The sequence below is a fragment of the Lolium perenne genome, chromosome 3 (genome assembly GCF_019359855.2).
Source record: "Lolium perenne isolate Kyuss_39 chromosome 3, Kyuss_2.0, whole genome shotgun sequence".
In the NCBI taxonomy this organism is placed as follows: Eukaryota; Viridiplantae; Streptophyta; class Magnoliopsida; order Poales; family Poaceae; genus Lolium; species Lolium perenne.
Genome location: NC_067246.2, coordinates 234,469,905 through 234,497,304, shown reverse-complemented (window position 1 = coordinate 234,497,304; position 27,400 = coordinate 234,469,905). Strand labels below are relative to the sequence as shown.

Genomic DNA, 27,400 nt, shown 5'->3' with positions numbered 1-27,400 from the left:
AAATGTAAAAATAGTTCAAAATTCAAAAAAGAGTTCAAAATGTAAATTTGTTCAAATTTTGAAATTCATCCAAATTTTGGAAATTCGTTCAAGATTAATTTTGTTCCAATATCGAAATTCGTAAATTTAAAATTCGTTCAAAATTTAAAATTTATTCAAATTTTAAAATTCGTTCAAATTTGAAAATTCGTTCAAGAATATTTTTTTTCAAAGTTTGAAATTCGTTCAAATTTTGCCAAACTTGAACATTTTTCAAATTTAAAAATTTTCAAAATTTATTTTTAAACAGAAAAAACGAGAGAACAAAAGAAAACAGAAAAAAACAGAAAAAGAAAAAAGAAAACAGAAAACGGAAAAGAAAAAGGAAAAGGAGAAAAAGAGAAGTAGGGAATATCGCCTAACCGAGCCGGCCCACACCGCGCGCGGGGTGTGCGGGCGCCGACTTGGTCAGCATATAGGAAACGCCCCCGTTTCTCTTTTTGCGGGAGGAGGTTGCGAATCGATCCTCATCACTCCCAAAAAGAAAAATCGGAACTTGATCAACCAAAAGCGGCAAAACCCCACCGGACGATACCACAAACACCACCCACGGCCGGCCCCGAAGTGGTAGAATCGTCGGCGGAGCCGGAGGCAGCCTTCTTGGTGAGCGGAAATGGCGATGGGGAGGACGCTGCCGCAGCTCCGGTCTCTCCTCGCGCAGCAAGCCCTCCGCACCGCCACTCCTAAACCCAGAACCCTGCCCATCCCCCACAGCCGCTTCCTCCACAGCTCCTCCCCGCCGGCAGCCGCATCCCGCTCCCCGCTGTCCCACTTCCCGTGGCGCAGCGCCGGCACGCTCCTGCCGGTGAGCGCAGCGGCCGTTGCAGCGGCCGCCCGCGCCGCTGCCAAGCGGTGGCTGGCCGCGCGCGCCGCCGGGTCGCTCGAGCTCTTCTCGATGCAGCGAAAGGGATCCTCCCGATGCCCCCCTTCATCGTCCACACCCCCCCGCCGCGGTCTCTGGTGAGGCTCTGTGTCGTACTCGTTTTCATCAGTAAAAAAGCAGCATTTGGTTGTTGTTTGGCCGTTTTGGTCTAATTTTCGTGTCTCCGGAAGGGCGCGCTTCGTTCCATCGGCGGACGGGGCGGTGCTGATGCTCATGGTGGCGAATGTGGCCGTGTACATGCTCTGGCAGAAGGCCGATCCGGGTTTCATGAGGGATCATTTTACGGTTAGTGCTCAATCCGAGGTTCTTCACTTCGATCCCACTGCTGGTTGATAGAATTGGGATTTAATTGATTGTTGTGGTGAGCAGATTTCGCTGGAGAATCTCCGCAGCGGGAGGTTGCACACGCTGCTCACCAGCGCCTTCAGCCACGCGGAGCCACGGCACCTCTTCAGCAATATGATGTTTCTCTTCTTCTTCGGTTCAACCGTAAGGAGTTCTCTCCTCTGTTTGTTGTTGCATGCTAGAAATATGCCCTGTATGCGTTTGGAATATAATGCGGATACAGTCCTGCCTGGTGTCCCCTATGTGCAGTGCACCACCTTGTGGTCAAAATGTTATCCTCCCGTTTCCTAAAAACCGAATGTAATGTAGCATGCTATTTACGTCCCCAAACATTTTATATCAGCGTATCGATGTCGCAAGTCGAGCCAACATTATCTTACTGAACTTAAACTGAGACATGACCAATGAATTGTCGTAATAAAGTAGCTTAATGAAATAATGCTTTTCCGAACTGCGCCTTTTCATTGGATTGTAAAATGTAAATACTACCACTACCTCCGTTTTGAAATGTAAACCTTTTTAGAAAACTAATTTAGCTTTCTGAAAAAGGCTTACATTTTGGAACGCAGGTAGTAGTAACAACCCATGTGCCTGCACAGTTTAGCAGATTTAGAAAGAATTCACAACAAACTTTTGGACCAACTGTGCTTAACATAAAAGGGAACGCATTTGAAATAATATTATTTAGAAGTCAGTATTGATCCTTTGAGCAAGTGTACTGCATTAAATCTGTAGAGCTATATGTGTGTTTTCCAGGCTATAAGCATTGTTTCCATAAAATTGTGGTGCGGTGGTGGCTGGTCATGGTAGTAATGCTATGGAAATTTATATTTAGCAATATTTAATATATTAGTACCCAGTGGCTATGGCTTAATTGTGGACCCGTATGTGCTTTATCTGGCATAAGATTCAACAGATCAATTAACTGAATTTTATACGTAAATAAAAGTTTGATCATGTGACACAGGAGATGTTTTTATTTCTTTGTCAATTGATGAACGCATAGAAGTATCGGAATCTGTGCGATCAATAGGGTAGATTTATATTACTCCAGTTAAAGGGGGTAGATATTGTTTTTATAAAAAATAAATATGAAAGTTTTTAATAAAACATAGAAGGAAATGTCGTAAACATATTATATATTGGTGAATTTTCTTAATTATAATCATGGAGCAGAAGGAATCATATTTCACCAATTAGTTCATTATTAGAACTATAGGCAAAATTGCACCAGTTACCTCCGTAAGGCAAAGGAAGGTATTTTACATATACAAATAATTTGTATCATTTCAAATTAGAATCATTTGACTAAAATTAGAATACACACAAAATGTTCTATCAGTAACATGTACCCGGCCATACATAATTGTAGGATAACGTTGCATAGAAAACAAAAAAATTCCTACCGCGAACACGCAATCCAAGCCAAGATGCAATCTAGAAGACGGTAGCAACGAGGGGGTATCGAGTCTCACCCTTGAAGAGATTCCAAAGCCTACAAGATGAGGCTCTTGTTGCTGCGGTAGACGTTCACTTGCCGCTTGCAAAAGCGCGTAGAAGATCTTGATCACGATCGCTTCCGGCGCCACGAACGGGCAGCACCTCCGTACTCGGTCACACGTTCGGTTGTTGATGAAGACGACGTCCACCTCCCCGTTCCAGCGGGCAGCGGAAGTAGTAGCTCCTCTTGAATCCGACAGCACGACGGCGTGGTGTCGGTGGTGGTGGAGAAATCCGGCGGAGCTTCGCTTAAGCGTGCGGGATGTGGTGGAGGAGAGAGACCGCTAGGGTTTGGGGAGAGAGGGGGGTTGGGCGCCGGCCCTCTAAGGGGTGCGGCCAAGGCTGAGGCTCAAAGTGATCAGCCCCCCTCTCCTATGCCCCTCATTATATAGGTGGAAGCACCAAGAGTTCTAGTCTAAGTCTTCGAATAAGACCCCAACACTAAAACCTCCCATATGTGGGAAACCTACTCAAGGAGGGAGTCCTACCCAAGGTGGGACTCCCACCTTTCCTTGAGGTGGGTTGGCCGGCCACCCTAGGGGAGTCCACCTTGGACTCCTCCCCTTTAGGGTTGGCTGGTCATGCAAGGTGGAGTCCCTCCGGGACTCTACTTTCCATGGTGATTTCTTCCGAACTTTTCTAGAACCTTCTAGAACCTGCCATAAATGCACCGGATCATTTCCAAACTTGGAATATGACTTCCTATATATGAATCTTATTCTCCGGACCATTCCGGAACTCCTCGTGATGTCCGGGATCTCATCTGGGACTCCGAACAAATATTCAAACTCCATTCCATATTCAAGTTCTACCATTTCAACATCCAACTTTAAGTGTGTCACCCTACGGTTCGTGAACTATGCGGACATGGTTGAGTACTCACTCCGACCAATAACCACTAGCGGGATCTGGAGATCCATAATGGCTCCCACATATTCAACGATGACTTCAGTGATCGAATGAACCATTCACATACGATACCAATTCCCTTTGTCACGCGATATTTTACTTGTCCGAGGTTTGATCATCGGTATCACTCTATACCTTGTTCAACCTCGTCTCCTAACAAGTACTCTTTACTCGTACCGTGGTATGTGGTCTCTTATGAACTTATTCATATGCTTGCAAGACATTAGACGACATTCCACCGAGAGGGCCCAGAGTATATCTATCCGTCATCGGGATGGACAAATCCCACTGTTGATCCATATGCCTCAACTCATACTTTCCGGATACTTAATCCCACCTTTATAACCACCCATTTACGCAGTGGCGTTTGATGTAATCAAAGTACCTTTCCGGTATAAGTGATTTACATGATCTCATGGTCATAAGGACTAGGTAACTATGTATCGAAAGCTTATAGCAAATAACTTAATGACGAGATCTTATGCTACGCTTAATTGAGTGTGTCCATTACATCATTTATATAATGATATAACCTTGTTATTAATAACATCCAATGTTCATGATTATGAAACTAATCATCCATTAATCAACAAGCTAGTTTAAGAGGCATAATAGGGACTTCTTGTTTGTCTACATATCACACATGTACTAATGTTTCGGTTAATACAATTATAGCATGATATATAAACATTTATCATAAACATAAAGATATAAATAATAACCACTTTATTATTGCCTCTAGGGCATATCTCCTTCAGTCTCCCACTTGCACTAGAGTCAATAATCTAGTTTACATTTGTAAAGATATAACAACTTGGCCTTCTGGTGCTTTATCATGTTTTGCTCACGGGAGAGGTTTTAGTCAACGGATCTGACACGCTCAGAAACGTATGTATTTTGTAATTCATTTGCGTCTCAACGCATCACTCATTTCCAAATGAGTTGGCATTAAATATGTTTGATCTTCTGGTGGAACCTTAATTCCGCGGTCTGAAATATGTCACTAATATTGTCACATACAATATAGCTTCAAAGTTCTGACACTATCGGAACTACACCAAGTTCTCAAAGAACTTCTTGACTCAACATCCTCAGTCATTTGTCAAAACAATGACAAACTCTGCCTTCGTTTGTAGAATCCGTCACAATATTTAAAACTCTTCTAAATCTAGCATAGACAACTTCTAGCTCATTGTGCTACCTTTTAAACAACACTTAGTCTAATTTGAGATTGAAATTATATTTTATATGTGACAAAAACAATATTGGTGTAACACCTTACAACGATTTGTTTGTCATTTCTTCATACAAAAAAAAAATATATATATCCTTAGTTCTTCTAAAGTACTCAAGGATATTCTTACTGTCGTCCAATGATCATCATATGAATCATTCTGGTATATGCTCATAACACTTTATAGCACATGATATCTGATTGTGTACATATTATTCGTGATCTATAATCACTCATGTGTTTTTACTCATTGAGTGTCAGATACACTCAAGTCTTGTTAAAAATTTAACATGACAAGAACATTTTCTTAATATTTCTATATTGAACTATTTCAATATCCATTCTATGTACTTTGACTTAAACTTATTTTGTGTTTCAATCTATCTTCATAAATCTTGACACTAGATATGTTTCAGTCCATATCCTTTCATTGAAATTAATTTCTCAATGAAACCTTTTAATCAAGTATATAATTACATCATTTATAACCAACTATATGTCATCTACATAAAGTATTATAAATATGTCTTTAGCGCTCCCACTTAATTTCTTGCAAATGCAAGCCTCTTCATCATCTCTGATGAAATCAAAAACTCTTTGATTATTTCATCTGGTGAAGATTCCAACTCCGTGATACTTACTTCATCCAATTTGAAGTCGTATACCTATCTAGTATTCCACGGACCAGCAAAACTCTTGGTTGTATCTTGTATACACCTTTAATACACACTTCTGATAAGTAATGTATTTTGCCATCCTACTAACATATCTCATAAAGGAAATATGTAGTGTTTACTAGAATAATCCATATAGACTTTAAGCATTGCTACGGAAGATCTAATCTTGTCGTAGTCAACTCTTTGAACTTTGTCATAAACAACTTTTCGACAAGTCAAGCTTCTTCAAGGATATTTCATCCAAGTCCATCAATTTTATAGATCTATTTACTTTCAAAAAGTATTCATCTATCTTGGATTTCATGGAGTATAGCCATTTTAACGGAGTCAGGGCCCATCATAACTTCCTTGTTTGTAGTTGGTTTATCATTGTTCAAAATCAATCCTTTGTCCACAAATCATTTATTTGATCACAAAGTAAACCATACCTACAAGGTTCAATATGTACTTCGATCTCTATGACTAAAACACTTTGTAGTCATAGGAGCCATGATCGTTGTGGCCGCTTCCGAAACCAATTCCGATGCTGCGCTACTCTGATCATTATGCTCAGGTTCATAAACCTTATCAAATTATATTGTCCTCCCACTCAAATACTTCACTAGAAACAATTTCTCGGAAATAAGAAACATTGACAAACACTTTTGTCTTTGTCTCGTGGGAAGAATTCCCAATCAAATCTCTGGGATAACCAACAAAGACATTCATCCGATTTTGGTTGTAAACTTATTTACTTATGCTATGCATACCAAAATTTAAGAAAAGACTATCAGGTTTCTTACCTATGCCATAACTCGTATGGTGTCATTTCAATGGATCATAATGATGCTCTATTTAGTGTAAAAGCGGTAGTCATTAAAGCATAATCCACAAAAATATAATGGCGTCATAATATTTTTTTATCTCATCATTAATCCAACAAGGTTTGGATACATATCTTGGATACTATATCATCATTATGATACTCCAAGAAATGTGAGTTGTAGAACAATTTCATAACTCTCTTAGATGTTCGCTAAAACTCGTAATTCAAATATTTCCACCATGATCCAATCATAGATATTTGACTTTTCTATTATGATGATTTCCACTTCATGCTGAAATTTATTTGAATCCATTCAAATGTTTCAAACTTCTTCCTTATTGAATATATCCACATATATATACTCAATTCATTGTTGAAAGTTTTAATGAAGTAGAAGAATCTCCCGCACACAAAAATGTCCAGTGAACCACATACATCATCATGTATGTTTTCACTAAGTTAGTTGCCCGTTCAACTCTTGGCCTATGAACGGTATTTTAGTCATTCTCTTTTAGAAAAGATTTGCAAGCGCCAAATGATTCAAAAAATCAAATGACTCCAATAATCCATTTGTATGGAGTTTCTTCATGCGTTCCTTTCTAACATGACCTAAATGGCGGTTCCACAAATAAGTGGAATTCAAATCATTTGCCTTACGGCATTTTAGCGTCAGTGTTATGTATGTGTGTTTCACCATTAAAATTTATAATAACTTATCCATCGTTCATGGAGTAATGTCATAATTTGAACAACTCATTGTTTTTATTTGACAAGAGCAAAATAACAATTATTAAGTTCTTTATTATAAATTCTAAGGGCTAGATAGAATGCCAACGATGAACATAATAACACTTTATTTTGTTCCAGACGTGCATTCCTATCATATTCCTTGTCAGTCACTTAGGCCATTGTATTCTTGTATTGCGTTGTTTTGTATGACACTTCATACCAACCAATATGGTACAAATACCCAAGAATTTCAATGTGTGACCAAACGAGGAATACATCCGTAACATGTATATCATTGATATACACCTGAGCTAGACTTTCTAGTCTTTTCTTTTCTTTCTGCCAGAATATCTTTTGCAGTTTCTCTTTTAGCTTTCCTCATTATTCAGAAAAACACTTCAACATCAATAACTTCTAGGTTTGTTGGTCAAATACCAATAACCTTGAGGTTCTTACTTTGAAGTTGATCATCATATGACAAGTGTTCTAGATTTCACTTATTAGTAACTATGATGAACAATTTCACTCATAATTGTATCCATCAATTCATGACAACTTTTTGAGACCATGTCTGTACATGCTAGGCTCATAAAGTTTAACCTTAGTATTCGCATGTACAAATCTGGCTTGCACCCGTTGTATGCACACGTAGAATCTATCACACCCGATCATCACGTGATGCTTCGAAACGACGAGTCTTAGCAACGGTGCATACTAAGGATGATAACTTCATGGATATGCGAATATTATTAGTGCCCCAATAGTTGGAGGATTGTGACGCCTGGCGTCTTCAACCTTCATACATTCCCATAAAACTTATGAGTTTATGTAGTCTCACCAAATTTATATTCTATCATCTTGCAATAAGGTCTTAGATATCACATATATCTCATACCTTGATTATTTCTGAAAACTAAATTTTCAGCTCCTTACTTTTCAAACAGATTTGAACTTCAAGTTTCACGGAGACAAGATAACTTTGGGTACTAATTGAAACCATAGCTCTTTGAATCAACAATGTGAGGTTTACTAAAAGTTTGCAATAGGACTTAATCAATTCTTGATTCTTTAACAATACGGTACTAATCCGTAAAGTTTCTTATCAGATTTAACAGTATTTCTATCTCAATAACAAGACTAGCGCATAGTAGTAAACGGATGCCAATACTACAAAATTAATACAAAATACTACTCAGACTATGTTTATGATAATTAGTTCATGTTTTAATCTAATTACTAATGAACTCCCACTTAATACAACATCCCTCATAGTTGTTAAGTGGTACACGATCCAAATCCACTACACCAAAACCGATCATCACGTGAGATGATGTAGCTTCAATGGTGAACATCAACATGTTGATCATATCATCCATATGACTCGTGTTCAACCTTTCGGTTTCCGTTGTCCCGAGGCCATGTCTGTACATGCTAGGCTCGTCAAGCAAACCCAAGTATTCCGCGTGTGCAACATGGCTTACACCCGTTGTATGTGAACGTTGAGTCTATCACATCCGATCATCACGAGATGCTTCGAAACGACGAACTGTACAACGGTGCATACGAGGGGAGAACACTTTATTATCTTGATATTAATGTGAGGGATCATCTTATAATGCTACCGTCGCGATCTAAGCAAAATAAGTTGCATAAAGGATTAACATCACATGCAATTCATATGTGATATGATATGGCCCTTTAGTGTTTGTGCCTTCGATCTTCATCTTCAAAGCACGGACATGATCTCCATCATCAACGGGCATGATCTCCATCATCGTCGGCGTAGCGTCAAGGTTCATGGCGCCGTCTTCATGGTTGTTCACCTCATGTAGCAACTATTACAACTACTTTGAAATACTACTCAACATGAAATTTAAAGACAACCATAAGGCTCCTGCCGGTTGCCACAATACAATAATGATCATTGACATAGGCATCCCAAATGGGCATGCCGAAGATAGTACCCGGGGTTTATTGAAGGCCCACTACCCGAAGAATAAGAAGATTCGGGAGCCCAAGATATATTAAGGAAAGTTAGAGTTGTAATAGGAAGTGTTATTTGTAATCTGGCGGGATGAATTAGAAACCGTCCCGGACTCTGTAACTTGTACAACACGAATCCCTCGGCTCCGCCTCCTATATAAAGGGGGAGTTGAGGGACGAAGAGATCATCGAATCATTGTCTACAAACCCTAGTTTTCATAACCGTCAAGTACTTTTCGGCTGAAACCTTCGAGATCTACTTGCCCTCTACTTCCAACTAAACCCTAGCCTACAATCCATAGGCATTGACAAGTTGATACCTTGTCAATTGGCGCCATCTGTGGGAACTAGAGGCGTAAGGATCTGATCTTGATGGCACGTTCAAAATCTTCGACATCGTCAACCGCAAGCAACGCAATGGATCGAGGTAAACAGATCGCTGCTGGTCCTGTCGATTTTGTTCCTCACCCACCCTCCCGTTTGGATGCATATGCGTATCTGGCGGAGCCCATGGAGATGACGTTCGGAAGGTTTCACTTTCGCGTCGAGAAGGAAGGATCGTATCGTGTCGAAATTCCGATTTCGTCGGGATCGTCGGCGGTCGATTCCGATTTTTCAAGCTATACATCGTCAACCGAGTCAGGAGAAGAAGAAACTTCGTCGACACGCTACGTCAGCACCAGAGCAAGAGAGAAACTCGCCAAGATCTTCAACAACATGTCGTTTGAGTCATCTGCGGACTCATCTATAAGCGATGGCTCAAGCGATGTCGACAGTTACGACTTCATCGACAAATCTATCACAGTGGGCAAGGTCTTCATCAATCTCAACAATGATGTCACCAAACCCAACATAGATCTGAATACAAAATATCATCAGATTTATGCCATTGAGGATCAAGAGGAAACATCTGAGGCTTTCGACGATCTGGGAAATCCATACGTCGATCCCTCCAATCTGCGACAAGGCCTGGGCAACAAATACGTTGGGCCACAGCCGCGAGACAGAGTTCAACTTTCGCAAGCAGCGTGGGATAGAGCCGCGAGAGCCATGAACGGTTCAGAACCAATGGCCACCACAGCCACACCAGAGGAATTGCAAGCATATCAATATAGGCTCGCACGAGCTGCAAGAGAATTGGAAAAACAGACAGCTGAGTTAAACAGAAGAAAGGAGGCAGCTTCTGCGTCTAGCAGGAGAAGGGCAGATCGAAGCCGACAATCTAGAACTTCGGGTGATAGCCACAGGGAGGCGCGGAACAGAGCAAGATCAAGGTTGCAACATATACCCGAAGCAGAAAGAGAGCACTTGGTCCAAAACCTCGACATGTCCTTTATGTCAATAGATACAAGAGGAAATATCATCCCTAAGACACCAGAGGCTGGGTATATGGCGACACATGCTTTTATCCTTGCATCTAAACCACCTCCAGGTGATCCAAGGGAAACACTATACAATGTGGCGGTAGCAGGAGTTGGAGCTATGGGGACAGCGTTTGTATCAACGCCTCCCGAAGGAGCGGCAAGGCAAAATAGTCCACGACCCGCAAAGAAGAATAGGCAAAGACTCGAAGGCCCAAGTGGAGCAAGAGACACGGAAAGACAAGCAAGGGTCGACAGAGCGCGGCAAAGCAGAAGGGATCATCGGCAATCTCCGGAGCTTAACGACGAAGATATGTGCGGCTTGCCATGCTTCACGAGGAGAGTCCGAAAAACTCGAGTCCCCTCAGGATTCAAGTTACCCGATAACTTCAAGAAGTTCGACGGCCTTCAAGATCCAGAGGATTGGCTAGTTGATTATCTCGAGACAGTGAAGCTCACAGGAGGAACCAGGGCAACAGCTATGCAAAGCATCCAGGTGCATTTGAGTGGAGCCGCACGATCTTGGATAAAGAAACTCACTCCAGGATCTATCGACAGCTGGGAAAGTTTCGAGGACGTGTTCGTCAAGAACTTCAGATCCACGTGCAAAAAACCTGCGTCGTTAGAGGAGTTGAGAGCATGTCGACAAAAGCCAGATGAGCCAATGAGAAAGTACATCCAAAGGTGGAATATCATCAAAAACTCGGCAGAAAATATATCTGACGAGAGAGCAATAGATGCGTTTGTCGCAGGAATCAGGCGTGGAGATTTTGTCGAGGACTTGGGAAGGACCAATCCAAAGACAGTATCCGCGTTAATGGAGATAGCAAACAGATGGGCAGATGGAGAAGACGCTGTCCACAACAAACGGCACAGGTCCCCAGAGGAGGACCGTGGTCGAAATTATCAATCGAGGCGACGGTTTCCTCGGCAGTACCCGAACTATGACGCTCCAGGGCAAATTTCGGCCGGTTTTCAGGCAAACACAGGAGGAAACAACAGAGATGATTATCAGAGAAGCAGTGAACAGCGAGGTGATAACAGGGATGATTCTCGCAACAACAGGCAAAATAGCGGGCCTAGGTTCCCAAGGCCTTTCGTGTCCCCTGAAGAGATGATGAATGGGCCGTGTCAGATGCACTTTTTCATCGACAGCAACGGTAAAAGACAGTCAGGGCACCTGCAGAAAGACTGTCGCAATTTCCAGGCAATGTTTAGGTATGCAGAGCACGCTAACGCTCGTGCAGCACAGAGAAATCCTCGAGAACCCAGGAGCGAGATTCACTTACCACCTCCTCCCGCGATTACAGAAGACAATCGACATCAGCTCAGAATAGCGGCAACACCACCACCACCACCTTATGTTGATCCCAATTCTCACGGAGCGGTGTCGATGATTCAGAAGGCAAGGCCGTCAAATAGAGCTCAAAAAGTAATCTCACGACAGGTGTTTATGGCAGAAAAAATGCCTCCACCAACTGTCGAGTATCTTAATTGGTCAGGGCAAGATATTGGTTTCACCATAGCAGATCATCTGCAACAAGTTCCTCGACCAGGGCAGTCAGCACTTATTCTGCCAGCAGTTATTGCGGGATTTGATGTCTCTCGAGTGTTCATAGACGGCGGCAGCAGCTTAAACCTCATGTATGCAGACACATTGAGGAAGATGAACATATCCTTAGCGAACTTGAAGCCAACAGACACAAGGTTCCACGGTATCACACCGGAGAAGCCAAATTATCCATTGGGGAAGATTAATCTCGACGTTCAGTTTGGAACCCGAGAGAATTATAGAATCGAGAGGCTGGAATTTGAAGTCGTGGATTTTCCGTCGCAGTACCACGCTTTGTTGGGACGACCAGCATATGCTAGATTTATGGCGGTGCCACACTATACATACCTATTGTGGAGATTGCCTGGACCAAAGGGACCAATCACAGTCAAAGGAAGCTTCGCCCTAGCCGATAAGTGCGACAAGGATTTTCATCGACTATCAGAAACTTTCGGGATGCAAGCTGAGTATTTGGCGTCAAAAAGTATGACTGACTACGACGTGCTGCCAGACGTTGGAAGGCCAAATAAAGAATCAACTTTCAGTACCGAGAAAAATTCTAAGGAGATGCAGATTCACCCGACAGACCCGAAAAAGACGACGTCCATTGCAACAAATATGGATATCGCATAGGAAAGCGCGCTCGTCAAGTTCCTCCGTGAGCACTGGAAAATCTTCGCATGGTGTCCAGCTGACATGCCAGGAGTACCCAGGGAACTTGCCGAGCACCACCTCAACTTAGATCCTCTCGCGAGACCAATCAAACAACCATTGCGGCGTTTTTCGGAACCAAACCGCAAAGCTATGTTATCAGAAATAAATCGACTAAAGGATGCTGGTTTTATCAAAGAGATATCTACAGAAGCCACATGGGTAGCTAACCCAGTGATGGTGCCGAAGAAACACACGACAGTCCTTCGCATGTGCGTCGACTTCACGTGTCTCAATAAACATTGTCCCAAGGATCACTTTCCCCTCCCAAGGATCGATCAAATCATCGACTCCACGGCAGGATGCGAACGTCTTTCCTTTTTGGATGCATACTCTGGTTATAACCAGATCAGATTAAAAGAAGATGATGAGGCCAAAACAGCGTTTATTACACCTTACGGTGTGTTTTGCTACAGAACAATGCCCTTTGGTCTAAAAATGCGGGAGCAACATATCAGAGGATGATGCAGAAGTGTTTGGCGACACAGATTGGGAAAAACGTGCAAGTATACATCGACGATGTCGTCATAACATCAAAAAAGGGGGCAACGTTGATCGAGGATCTCAAAGAAACCTTTGACAACCTCGACAAATTCTGCCTAAAATTGAACCCGACGAAGTGTTCTTTTGGCGTCCCAGCAGGAGAACTTCTGGGGTTTCTAGTTTCAGCAAGAGGGATTGAAGCAAATCCCGACAAAATACAAGCTATAGTAACAATGAGGAAGCCAACAAAGTTGAAAGAGATACAGCAGCTAACTGGGTGAGTCGCAGCTTTGAGCAGATTCGTCGCCAGGCTGGGAGAAAAAGCGTTACCATTTTACGCTCTGATAAAGCAAGGAGATAAATTCCAGTGGAACGAAGAGGCCGGTAGAGCTTTCGAGGATTTGAAGCGCACAATTTCGACACCACCAATTTTGGTGGCGCCGAAGGAAAAGGAACCTCTCCTGCTGTATATTGCAGCCACCCCCCAAGTGGTTAGCACGGTGCTAGTCGTCGAAAGAGAAGAAGAAGGAAAAATCCATGGAGTACAGAGGCCAGTATACTTCGTCAGCGAAGTTTTATCACCCTCAAAACAAAGGTACCCTCAGTACCAAAAGCTAGCATATGGAGTGTTCACAACAGCACGAAAATTGTGCCACTATTTTTCGGCACACCCGATCATAGTGGTCAATGAAGCTCCCTTGTCAAATAAACTAAACAATCCAGAAGCTACGGGTCGTGTCTCCCTTTGGGGAATCGAACTTTCCCCTCGGGACATCACGTATGAAAAAAGAAAAGCAATCAAGTCGCAAGTTCTGCCAGACTTCATCGCAGAGTGGATGGAGCTGCAAAACACAGGACCCCCGGACTTGTCGAGAACATGGACCATGAACTTTGATGGGTCCAAGAGACTTGAAGGAGCTGGCGCAGGAGTAGTACTTATATCACCTGAAGGCGACAAGTTAAAATATGTCCTTCAGATGACGTTCCCTAACGCATCCAATAACGAAGCAGAATATGAAGCTCTCATACACGGGATGAAGATGGCGAAAGCTTGCGGTGCAACTCGACTAAAAATCTTTGGCGACTCACAATTGGTGGCTCAGCAAGTTATGAACCAATGTGACGCAGTCAATGACAGCATGATGGCATACAAGGAGGTGTACAACGAGCTCGAGAAGTTGTTCGATGGATGCTAAGTAAATCATATTAGCAGATTGAGCAACGACGAAGCCGACGTTCTTGCAAACATCGGGTCGCAATGCCTTGCAGTTCCGCCAGGTGTATTTTGGGAAGAGATAACAGAGAGATCTACTAAATCGACAAAATCAAAAAAGAAGGAGAAGAAACCCTCGGGGGCTACCAAGGAAGAGCAAGAAGAAGAAGAAGAAGATCAGGACCTGGTCATGATGATACGGATACCATGGATGCAGACGTACATATCATACATCCTCAGGAAAGAAATACCCGATGATCCAGTTGAGGCAAGGCGAGTAATTCGACGCTCCAAAGCTTTCACGGTGATCAAAGGAGAATTGTACAAACGAAGTATTTCAGGCGTCCTGCAAAGGTGTGTCACACCCGAAGAAGGAAGAATAATTCTGAAGGATGTACACGAAGGGATATGTGGCCACCACGCAAGTAGTCGAGCTATTGCAGCCAAGGTTTTTCGGGCAGGATTCTACTGGTTGACAGCAATCGAGGACGCCAAGGAAATAGTAAGAACGTGCGACGCGTGTCAAAGGTTTACCGCAAAACCTCACTCTCCAGCAGCAGAACTAACACCAATACCATTGTCGTGGCCTTTTGCCCAATGGGGACTTGATATGGTGGGCAAGTTACACAAATCCTGGCCAGGAGGAAAGGAGTACATGCTAGTAGCTGTCGACAAATTTACAAAGTGGATAGAAGCGAAGCCGATAAATTCACCAGACGGAGCATCCGCAGTAAAATTCATAAAAGGCCTCGTCTTCAGATTTGGAATGCCCCACAAAGATCGTCACGTACAATGGCGGTAACTTCACATCCCACGAATTCAAAGATTATTGCAAAGAAGTGGGTATCAAGTTGCACTTTGCGTCGCTTGCACATCCTCAAACCAATGGGCAAGTCGAGAAAGCCAATGGCATCATTTGCAATGGCATCAAGAAACGCTGTTAGGACCACCTTTGGAAAAAGCTCGACATACCTGGCCGAAGAACTACCAAGTGTGTTGTGGAGCATCCGAACAACACCAAATACAAATGACACAGAGACCCCGTTTTTCCCGGTCCATGGAGCAGAGGCAAGATCGCCAATAGAAATAGAGCACGACTCCCCCAGAGTCACAGAGTATAATGAAGAAACTTCCAAGATAGCATTGGAAGACGACGTCGACGCACTCGACGAAGCTCGAGACGAAGTACTATCAAGGGTAACCAAATAGCAACAGGACTTGAAGAATTACCACAGTCGACGTTTACGGCCAAGATCTTTTCAGGTGGGAGACCTAGTTCTTCGGCTCACGCAAAAAAGTCATGAAAAACTCGAGTCACCATGGCTTGGCCCTTACATTGTCACGGAAGTAATCGGAGGAGGAGCATACAGGATAAAGGACAAGAAGACAGGGGTGGAGGAGCAAAACCCCTGGAACGTGGCGCAACTCAGGCGGTTCTACGCTTAGAGCTGAAATATAGTCCTTGAAAAACTTCAATGTACCGAAACACCCGCGAGTTTTCAGACGCACTCTTTTCCTTTTTCGGGGCACCGAGTGGGGCCGGGAAAGGTTTTTAATGAGGCGAGCTCGTGGTGCTGCAATATAATAAAGATAGTATCAATATAACTTTTCTTCATCGACACGCTCAAAAGTCTCCGACCCGACGAATTTCAATATAGTTCCCCGAAAAAAGAAAAACTTCGCCTTGGTATCAAAATACCTCGCGAGTCAATAAAAATACAAAATAGTACTTAACAGAAAAGCTCGGGGGCTGAGTCTTGGCAAAAACTACATATTGAATAAATGCCTTGGTTCAAAACCTCGCAATACATAAATACAGAAAATAGCCACCGAAACACTTGGGGGCTATACAAATATAGAAATATGATGATTACTTCACAATATAATCACAATCATGGGCTACAAAGAAGAGTTATCTACCAAAGGAAAATAATTAGTCATGATTTAATATATCATCAAGGGAAATTCTGTTTTCTTCAGGAGCAGCGCCAAGAAAATCAGCATAATGACCATCTGCAAAAAAGTCGGCATCCATCCGAAGAAGGTCTTCAATCATTTCTTCGGCTATAGGCGAAACCCTCGTGTTAATTCGGTCGACACCAACTCTTCGGCGCCTTACCTTCTCATGAACTTTCGCAACAACTTGGGTCAGATCAAGCTTCGAATGGCAGATCTGAAGCATAATAAGGGCAAATCTGGCGCCAGCTACCAGTTGAGCTCTGACAAAACCATGGATCTTGTGGGAATCCTTAAATTTCCCCATTAACTCGGGAAGAGTTTGTGGTTCAACGTTCCGAGGAAACATGGAGTTATAAACCATAGACAAGGTCCTGGTACAGAAGTCAAGGAAGTCGCGAGTTTGAGAGGTGCGATCCTGAAATCTGACAATCTGGCGGGTCCTCTCTGGGGTAGCCCAAAACAGAGCACCATGATCAAGGGCAAGGTTAACAAGGAGGTTCGTCCTAGTATTTACCCTCTCTTCTTCGGCGACAACATCAGTAAAGGAACCTATTAAAAACAACAGAGCTGAAAACTTTAAGAGACGCAGCATGAAGACGGAAGATATCGGAGGATGAAACAAGCATACCCGACATATCCACACTGGCTTCATTCATTAACTCGAGCATGAAATTTTCTCGAGTAGTCGCCTTTTCAGCCTCGGAAGCAGCGACTTCCTTAGCAGCCACGGCCTCACGAACTTGTTGAAGTGCAATTTTTTAGGCTTCAGATGACTTACGAGACTTTTCCATCATCACAAGTGTTTGCTTCTTTGCATACTGAAGTTGCTGCCGAAGTTCATCCAATTCTTGCGGCAAGGAATCTTCGACAGGTGGAGTATCAGCAAGAATTTTCCTTGAGCGAGAAGAAGAAGGCGAAACATTGGAAGGAGCGGAAGATGGAGTATAGTTGTCAAATACCAACTGAAATTTAATAAAACAAGACAACATCAATCAACAAGCAAAGATAGAGTTTTCATTAATCTTTCGGAATAATTACAAAGGCCTTACAGTGGAGCTAATGAAGTACGTGTCGCCAAATAACTACTTTGGCGACAAGAGCAAAAGAAACAGAGAAAGAAAAACAAAGAGGCATGCAACTAGACCTCCGGCCTTGATGAGCTAGGAGTTGAAGCTGGTTTGATCCCGAGATAGGCCAAGATTTTCTTTGTGCTGGGCTTGGCTGCCTTAATCAGCGACCTCCATCTTGATTGCTCTATCTGATCGGTGTCGCCAACTTTCATCCAATCAACAGTCTGTTGACTGTCAGCAACCAGGGCAACAGTGCTTTCCACAGCAATCTTCATATTTTCCTGACGCATCTTCAGTCCAAGGTCCTCTGATGAATTGAAGCTCTTGGCAAGGGCAAGGAAAGTCGGGGGCTCCTCTTTCTTCGGGAAGAAGTAGGGGAACAGCGCCGACAGTCCCGCACTAGCATTCGCCACGCCTTCACGAATTTCGGCTCCATGAAGCTCCAGATAAGAAAGTCCGTCAAGGAGAGGATCATTGTCGGGATTTTCCAGGTCAAACTCTTGGTTTGTTTGGTCTGCCACACGAAACAACACGTTGGTCAAAAACAAGAAACAGCGGGTAGCATAAAAATAGAAGGGATCAATAATATTACTTTGAGTACGTCGACTTTGTGATTTCAGGCGCTTGAGGATCCCCTGCTCACGATCAGCCTGTGCAGCTTTGTGCTCGTTTAAAGCAGTTTCAGCATCCTCAAGTCTTTTCTGCAGATCCTCGACACGAGCAGTCTTCGCTTTGGCTTCATCAGCCTCTGCCTTGGCTTCGCTAGCAACAAGTTCGGCTTTCTTGCGGGCCGCTTCACTTTGCTCCAGTTTTTGAGCAAGTGCGTTGGCACGTTTGTTGGCCTCTGCAAGTTTCTCTGTCGAAATAAAAAAAAAAAAAAGAGGAAAGGTCAAAAATGGCGACATAGGACAGGAGCAAGAAGTCAAAAACAAAGACAGCAAAAAAGTTATTACCTTCAGCTCTGTTGGCATACTCACGGTACCCAATGAATTGGGATCCGATGCGAATAAGCTCTTTGATCATGGGCTGTCAAAGAAGAACAAAGAAAGAGAAATATCGGTATGAAAAATGAGTGAAGGCGTGAAAAAGCAAAATAGAGGAAATATAGATATCGACAAACTTACGTCATCCAAGAGCAAAGTAGAAGAGCCGCCTAACTGAGGGGCAGGCTCAACAATACTTTCAATTCTTGTCCTTTTTGGTGAAGGCGCAAGGGGGCTTGATGGCGAAGTAGTGGTGACGACGTTTCGTTGAGGAGGCGAAGATTCTTCTCCTTCAACTAATGTGTCCGAAGCAAGCACAGTATGTGACGTGCTCGTACGGGGAGCCACGTCGACAGTTCGTACTTCTTCCTCGTCATCACTGTGATTAAAAGAAGACAGCATAAAAAGCAAGACAAGACAAAACATTTCGGGTACAGAAATAAGGAGAAATAAAAATGACTTACGAGCTGACGAGGGATTCAAGATAAGGATCGTAAGTTGCCTTCTGGTGTGAAGGATCAACTTCTTCGGCTTTGGAAGTGCCGGAGTATTCGACATCATTTCTTTTCCTTTTGCCTTTCGGGGAGACAGCGGGAGGAGGAGACTGTGCCGACGAAGTACCTTCGGAATTACCCGCAGATTTTCATGAATCCACGGGTTCGTTCACAAAGGATGGAGCTTCTTGATTGTCATCCGTGACAATGGCCCTTTCTTTGACTTCTCCATCCTCAGGAAGAGGAGGAAGGGACGCCACAGTAGGATGGTTCTGCAGGAAAATAGCGACAAAAGAAAATTAGAGAGGTATCAATACAATGAGATGCAGGAAAAGTTCAAAACAACACAGAAATTCGGGAAGACAAAATACCTCAGGGAGAGGATTCACGGAGCTGTATGGTTCCACGCGGCAAGAGGAGGGAATAGGATCCTTCTTGTTAAGCGAGGAAATTCTTCGAATCAGCTTCTCCAAGTCCTTTACAGAAAGATCATTGGAGAGCCTATTGGCGTCATTTGCACCAGCATACGTCCAAAGGGGATTTTTGCGGGCCTGAAGAGGCTGCACTCTAATCCTAAGGAAGTAGGCGGTGATTTGAACACCAGACAGTTCTTTGCCTCGAGTATTTTGAAGCTGATGAATACGAGACATAAGTGTTTCTGTTGACGTTTTCTCTTCTTCGGAAGCTTCAGCATCCCAGGAGCGGCGGCGCAGAATTTTGGCACTTCCGTCGAAAGGGACTATGTTGTGCTCAACAGAATTGGCACTTTCTTCGTGTATGTAGAGCCACCTTTTGCGCCACCCTTGGACAGAATCAGGAAATTTGACGTCGAAGTAATCAACGTCAGATCGGACACAGATAACAACGCCGCCTATGTTATAGGTGGCGTTGTGGGAGCCATTGCGGCGGAGGCAGAAAATGCGTTTCCACAGAGCCCAGTTAGGAGGGACTCCAAGGAAGCACTCGCAAAGAGTGATAAAAATAGAGACATGGAGGATGGAATTGGGGGTCAACTGGTGCAGCTGAATCCCATAAACAAAAAGAAGGCCGCGGAGGAAATCGTGAATTGGGGCAGAAAGGCCGCGGATGAGGTGATCAACGAAACTAACCCGGTACTCCATTGGAGGGGTTGGGTAGCTTTCTTCGCTGGGAAAGCGGATGGCGTCCTCTTTCTTCATCAGGCCTAGCCTCTTCAGCAGGTTGACGTCTTGGTTGGAGATTTTAGATCTTTCCCACTCAAGATCTTCAGCGGCCATCTTGGACTCTGGAGTACTGTGGCGAGTGAGTCGCGTGCGCGGTGGCATCAACGGTACTGGAAAAGCAAAGTTCGTGCGCGTGTAAGATCAAAGAGAGTTGGGCGCAATGGAAGTTTTTTGCAAAGAGGAACAGAGGTGCGGCGCAAACGAAGATGTGAACAGAGGTTGAAGAAAGGTTTATATAGGAATTGGGCGAAGCAATGCACCGTTGGATGAAGAAATCGTGTGGTGAAAAAAGATCTTGTAGATAAAGGGTAAAAAGGTATTTTTACTGAGATGGAACAGAACAGGCGTTACAGTACGTGCGCCAGGAAAAGCGGAGGACGTGTGTCCCCCACTTGCACGACGTGTCAACATGGTGGAAACAATGGACCCACAAGGAAGAAAAATCACGACTAGTAACAGAGATGAAGTAAATTTGACTAAGGGAAGCATGCCGACAAGAAAAATAAAAGAAGATTGACGACATGAGAAGTTATTGAATACTTCGGGAGCCTTTGATCAAATACAAGTTTTTGCCCAAATGCTCGGGGGCTACTTCGACAAAAGTAAAATTTCGAGTATGGCAATATAGAAATTGTGGGAGCCTACAACCAAGCACAAGTCCTTGGCTGTAGCCTCGGGGGCTACTCCCATCGGGAGCGCTGTTCGCGCACCCGAGAGATGAAAAGAAGATCATATCGAGAAATAATGACAATATAGCGACAAGGTGGATTAAAATGTTGAGCCTACAACCAAGCACGAGTCCTTGGTTGTAGCCTCGGGGGCTACTCCCATCGGGAACGCTGTTCGCGTACCCGATGAAATTAAAAAAGAAAGATAGAAAAGCAAAAGAGTATATTTCGAGTTATAACTAACTCTACATATACTCCCATCGGGAGAGCAATATAAGTCATCTTTGACTCTATAAAATGAGCCATTCCAACAGCCGAAAAAGCACTCGACAATATATTCTCAGAACGCCAAAGTTGCGATCAATTTCTGAATGCCGCAAATTTGCGAAGGTAAGACCCCGATCCGTTCTCACTGGGCGTAGCATCGCCGAAGATCGTGCTGTTACTTTTATCCGTATCAACAGATACGAAGAAAAATCCTAACGGACGCGTTAGGTACCCGATAAATTTTACTGGGACTCGACAGAATGGTAAGACCTTAAGCGGCGCCTGTCGAAGTTTACACCAGTATCCCGAGGTCATGTCCAGGGACGTGATCTTGAAGTAGGTTTTTACGGATTGCCACGAGAGCAGTTAACTAGTACCTGATCCGTCAGATGAACTAGCCCCAACTACCATTATCCCTGTACAATATAGAATTTTATGTGAAGAAATATAGAAAAGTTAAAGCTGTCGATTAAAAATAAACAGTGGAGATTTTCCCTGACTCTACGATTCAAGCAAAATCTCGGGGGCTACTGACATAGGCATCCCAAATGGGCCTGCCGAAGATAGTACCCGGGGTTTATTGAAGGCCCACTACCCGAAGAATAAGAAGATTCGGGAGCCCAAGATATATTAAGGAAAGTTAGAGTTGTAATAGGAAGTGTTATTTGTAATCTGGCGGGATGAATTAGAAACCGTCCCGGACTCTGTAACTTGTACAACACGAATCCCTCGGCTCCGCCTCCTATATAAAGGGGGAGTTGAGGGACGAAGAGATCATCGAATCATTGTCTACAAACCCTAGTTTTCATAACCGTCAAGTACTTTTCGGCTGAAACCTTCGAGATCTACTTGCCCTCTACTTCCAACTAAACCCTAGCCTACAATCCATAGGCATTGACAAGTTGATACCTTGTCAATCATCTCATACATATTCATCATCACATTATGGCCATATCACATCACCAAACCCTGCAAAAACAAGTTAGACGTCTCTAATTTGGTTTGCATATTTTACGTGGTTTAGGGTTTTCGAGAGAGATCTAATCTACCTACGAACATGAACCACAACGTTGATACTAATGTTTTCAATAGAAGAGTAAATTGAATCTTCACTATAGTAGGAGAGACAGACACCCGCAAAGCCTCTTATGCAATACAAGTTGCATGTCGAACGAGGAACAAGTCTCATGAACGCGGTCATGTAAAGTTAGTCCGAGCCGCTTCATCCCACTATGCCACAAAGATGCAAAGTACTCAAACTAAAGATAACAAGAGCATCAACGCCCACAAACCATTGTGTTCTACTCGTGCAACCATCTATGCATAGACACGGCTCTGATACCACTGTAGGATAATGTTGCATAGAAAACAAAAAAATTCCTACCGCGAACACGCAATCCAAGCCAAGATGCAATCTAGAAGACGGTAGCAACGAGGGGGTATCGAGTCTCACCCTTGAAGAGATTCCAAAGCCTACAAGATGAGGCTCTTGTTGCTGCGGTAGACGTTCACTTGCCGCTTGCAAAAGCGCGTAGAAGATCTTGATCACGATCGCTTCCGGCGCCACGAACGGGCAGCACCTCCGTACTCGGTCACACGTTCGGTTGTTGATGAAGACGACATCCACCTCCCCGTTCCAGCGGGCAGCGGAAGTAGTAGCTCCTCTTGAATCCGACAGCACGACGGCGTGGTGTCGGTGGTGGTGGAGAAATCCGGCGGAGCTTCGCTTAAGCGTGCGGGATGTGGTGGAGGAGAGAGACCGCTAGGGTTTGGGGAGAGAGGGGGGTTGGGCGCCGGCCCTCTAAGGGGTGCGGCCAAGGCTGAGGCTCAAAGTGATCAGCCCCCCTCTCCTATGCCCCTCATTATATAGGTGGAAGCACCAAGAGTTCTAGTCTAAGTCTTCGAATAAGACCCCAACACTAAAACCTCCCATATGTGGGAAACCTACTCAAGGAGGGAGTCCTACCCAAGGTGGGACTCCCACCTTTCCTTGAGGTGGGTTGGCCGGCCACCCTAGGGGAGTCCACCTTGGACTCCTCCCCTTTAGGGTTGGCTGGTCATGCAAGGTGGAGTCCCTCCGGGACTCTACTTTCCATGGTGATTTCTTCCGGACTTTTCTAGAACCTTCTAGAACCTGCCATAAATGCACCGGATCATTTCCAAACTTGGAATATGACTTCCTATATACGAATCTTATTCTCCGGACCATTCCGGAACTCCTCGTGATGTCCGGGATCTCATCTGGGACTCCGAACAAATATTCGAACTCCATTCCATATTCAAGTTCTACCATTTCAACATCCAACTTTAAATGTGTCACCCTACGGTTCGTGAACTATGCGGACATGGTTGAGTACTCACTCCGACCAATAACCACTAGCGGGATCTGGAGATCCATAATGGCTCCCACATATTCAACGATGACTTCAGTGATCGAATGAACCATTCACATACGATACCAATTCCCTTTGTCACGCGATATTTTACTTGTCCGAGGTTTGATCATCGGTATCACTCTATACCTTGTTCAACCTCGTCTCCTGACAAGTACTCTTTACTCGTACCGTGGTATGTGGTCTCTTATGAACTTATTCATATGCTTGCAAGACATTAGACGACATTCCACCGAGAGGGCCCAGAGTATATCTATCCGTCATCGGGATAGACAAATCCCACTGTTGATCCATATGCCTCAACTCATACTTTCCGGATACTTAATCCCACCTTTATAACCACCCATTTACGCAGTGGCGTTTGATGTAATCAAAGTACCTTTCCGGTATAAGTGATTTACATGATCTCATGGTCATAAGGATATAAGTGATTTACATGATCTCATGGTCATAAGGACTAGGTAACTATGTATCGAAAGCTTATAGCAAATAACTTAATGACGAGATCTTATGCTACGCTTAATTGGGTGTGTCCATTACATCATTTATATAATGATATAACCTTGTTATTAATAACATCCAATGTTCATGATTATGAAACTAATCATCCATTAATCAACAAGCTAGTTTAAGAGGCATAATAGGGACTTCTTGTTTGTCTACATATCACACATGTACTAATGTTTCGGTTAATACAATTATAGCATGATATATAAACATTTATCATAAACATAAAGATATAAATAATAACCACTTTATTATTGCCTCTAGGGCATATCTCCTTCAATAATAACATATGGAGGTCTTCTATGCTCTCCTTTTTAAGATAATGTGGTGTCTTGTATATGAGATCTTGAATCCCTACATAATCTAGCAACAAAGTATGGGCACATACTTTTTTCGTGCACGATAGGTATATTAAATAATGTTAGTATCTATTATTGCAATCTTTAGTTATAAATATACGTCTCTAAATAGTCAAATTATTAATTTTATGAAAAAAATATTTCAGTGTTAAGTTTCAAAAAATTGATCTTACCTTTTCTTCTAACTAAATATATTTTGTAAGATATTTTTGCTGGTTATTATTTGTATGATTATATGTGTGGTTCAAACTGTAATACTCCACGTATATCACGATACAAGTATTTTTAGGAAACTGTTATATACAAGTATTACGAAAAAGTCAAATCCTAACTATTTATATACAGCTCTAAATATGTGTGAGCTTATCCTGGTGGAAAGCACGCGACCGTCCTTGTGTGAGGCCACGAGTTAATCCTAGGACTCTAGTCTTGCTGGCAGGGTGACAGAGTTGAAATGTACGGTGATTTGCATGAAGCGGCTGCATTTTAGACACTCCGGCTTCTCGTATGAACATACTTTGGAAAGTTCATTGTGCACCACTGATTTCAATCACATTCTTGTGATCAAACCCAGCTGATCCCTAAATGATGATACTTTTACCACCAAGCTTTTTCGTTCATTAATAAAATAACATTCAACTGGTTTGAATTGACAATGTTTTGTGAGATCCAAGTTCTTCAAATGACATACTAATGATGCTGAATTTAGTAGTTTCAAAATTTCGAGGGTATATATAGAAGTCAACCCAATAGTTGTGTATTGATCAGGGCCCAATGCAGAAATGCTATGAATGCTATCTTTGCAGGTCCAGTAAACCAGTAGACCTAAACCAAGAACTGGTGTCTAACATTATTGATACATCTATGTATGATAGGGTTTGTCTATTGCAATGAAAAGAAAACATTGCACCTAAGTGTCCCTTTAACGAATAATTGCATGGTTTTCACCGAGCTATGTTGTTTTTCTTTGGATCCATCTCAAATTTCAGGGAATAGTTACCACGTGTTTTTCTTGTGTCCATTTATTGCCTTCCACTTCATTGATTTTGTTTCATTTTTCTTTTATCAGATTTCTAGCAGTTTTGGTCCTGCTTTTCTATCGAAGTTGTACATAGCAGGCGCGCTTGTTGGATCCACATTCTACTTGGTAGAAAAAGCTTTTGCAGGTCCAGGCAAACAGGTAACATACCGTGTGATGTTTATCTTGGATAGGACTGTACAATGACCTGCACTGAATAGGAATTTTATTGTTCAAACTATAAAGTTTCATGATAATATTCTTGATTTAGTAAGTAATGCTTCTCTTGCAGGGTCATGTAGAGGGGGACAGTTCAAGAACTTCTGGCCTTGTACGTAATATCTTGTTCTAACACTACATTTTTTGTTTGTCTTGATAATGATTCAATAATATCTCATGTAAATAGTGAATGTTATCAACTGAACCAACTACCCACCATCTGGTACCTATGATAATTAATTAGAAGGCAGATGTGGCAATCAGAGGTGATATGGTGATTTACACATAACATTATATGGAACCAACAAATGAGCACCGTCACCTATCAAAGATACTGTACATAAGTTCCTACTTGTTAGACACTACATAATACCCTTTTTATTCATGTCCCTCAGGGTGCAAGTGCCGCAGTTAATGCCATTTTCTTTCTTTACACATTTCTCAATCCAAAGGGACGAGTCTATCTGTACTTCCTCGTTCCTGTTCCAGCTGCCGCATTGGTGAGCATCTTTTCATTTTCTTCATAAAATTTGGTAAAGCATGCGTGTGCTTGGAATGTGAACGAATTTCTTTGAATTTATTGGTTTCAGGGGGTTTGTTGGATTGCTCTTGATTTGTTGAGGGTCCGAGAGGTATATATATATATAACTTTAATTTTGTTTGGTATTCTTCTCATAATAAGTGAATGTTATCGGTGAGGCTGTTGCTTAAGATGATGGGTCATGCGTTTTTGACAGGAGTGTGGGATGCTACTTTCATTTATTTGTTGTTTGGAAGTTTATGAATTGCATTCATCTGTTTTTGTATTTTTCTTGACTGTGCAATTCCTGCTCTTAAATTAACCTGAGGTTGAAACATCTGAATCAATATTCATGCGTAGGGTGACTGGTAGTACTAATTATCCAGGTGAATTATTTGTGTATTGCTGGTCTTAAATCTTTTGGATTGTAGCCTTTCCTGGAATGTCTTCTATTTTTGAACCTTTTTGTCTGATTATTGCATTTTAAGAATAAACTTTAAGATAATGTCTGGTCTGCCTTCTTGATCCATTTAGTATGACAATGAAGCTATGCCACATATAATATTAATATCTCACACTAATTAGAAATCTGTAGTTTCTTCTTACTTCCCAAATATTGTTGATGATGTTCTATTCAGATATTATTTGCGATATCAATTAATTTTTTTGTGCTTGTCATGCCTACTTGGTCTTAAGGAGAACTGATGCTTGTTCAAAATTTCAGGGTGAAAGGCGTGCATCAGGTTTCTTTCATTTCGGGGGTACTGTAGTCGCTGCCCTTGCGTGGGCTCGACTCAGGAAGGGCTGGATCTGATCATACAGCTTGTCCATGGAGCAAATCCGGCCGCCTTCTCCCAGCTGCTGGCCTCTCCAATTATTATGTGACGAAGTTCGTGTGGGTAGAGGAATGACCCATCTACCTATCATCCAAGTATCTGATCTAGAAGTCCTCGAACAAATTCTAGGTAGCATCAGGCAGATATTGCCTACTGCTTGTCAGAAATGTTGAAACCTATTCTGGCAGGAGCCATCCTTGAACTTATCACAACTAGAATTGCAATATCAGTTGCTATTACTTTGCTAGGCCAAATTTGAGCTCTGTGATATGACTGGGAAACCTGTGGCATTAGAAAGTAGGAAATATCAGGACGCTCAGGGAGCCAAGTAGGAACGATTCAAGGGGCCTATTCTTGGCTCATGTGGTTGCTACTTGTCCAAGACGGCAATGGAAATCGCTGAGATGGTTTGTGTTTTGCAAACACATCCGTGCAAAAATTTATGCTGTAAGGCGCTTACTCCATGCAGCCCAGACCAGAA

General features: G+C 42.8%; 2 protein-coding genes across 2 annotated transcripts; one reads left to right on the top strand and one right to left on the bottom strand.

The window, feature by feature from the left end:
- The first annotated feature begins 497 nt into the window (after positions 1 to 497).
- On the top strand, positions 498 to 27,173 carry LOC127343726 (RHOMBOID-like protein 12, mitochondrial). Its single transcript, XM_051369912.2, has 8 exons — positions 498 to 999; positions 1,093 to 1,207; positions 1,292 to 1,411; positions 25,396 to 25,506; positions 25,637 to 25,675; positions 25,959 to 26,063; positions 26,154 to 26,195; positions 26,808 to 27,173. The coding sequence occupies exons 1-8, from the start codon at positions 653 to 655 to the stop codon at positions 26,895 to 26,897; spliced, it is 969 nt and encodes a 322-aa protein (XP_051225872.1). The 5' UTR covers positions 498 to 652; the 3' UTR covers positions 26,898 to 27,173.
- Positions 16,920 to 19,291, bottom strand: LOC127343727 (uncharacterized). The gene is made up of 6 exons (XM_071828803.1): positions 18,901 to 19,291; positions 18,578 to 18,815; positions 18,407 to 18,479; positions 18,046 to 18,309; positions 17,535 to 17,967; positions 16,920 to 16,932 (listed from the first exon to the last, which is right to left on the bottom strand). The coding sequence occupies exons 3-6, from the start codon at positions 18,474 to 18,476 to the stop codon at positions 16,920 to 16,922; spliced, it is 780 nt and encodes a 259-aa protein (XP_071684904.1). The 5' UTR covers positions 18,477 to 18,479; positions 18,578 to 18,815; positions 18,901 to 19,291.
- Positions 27,174 to 27,400: the final 227 nt, after the last annotated feature.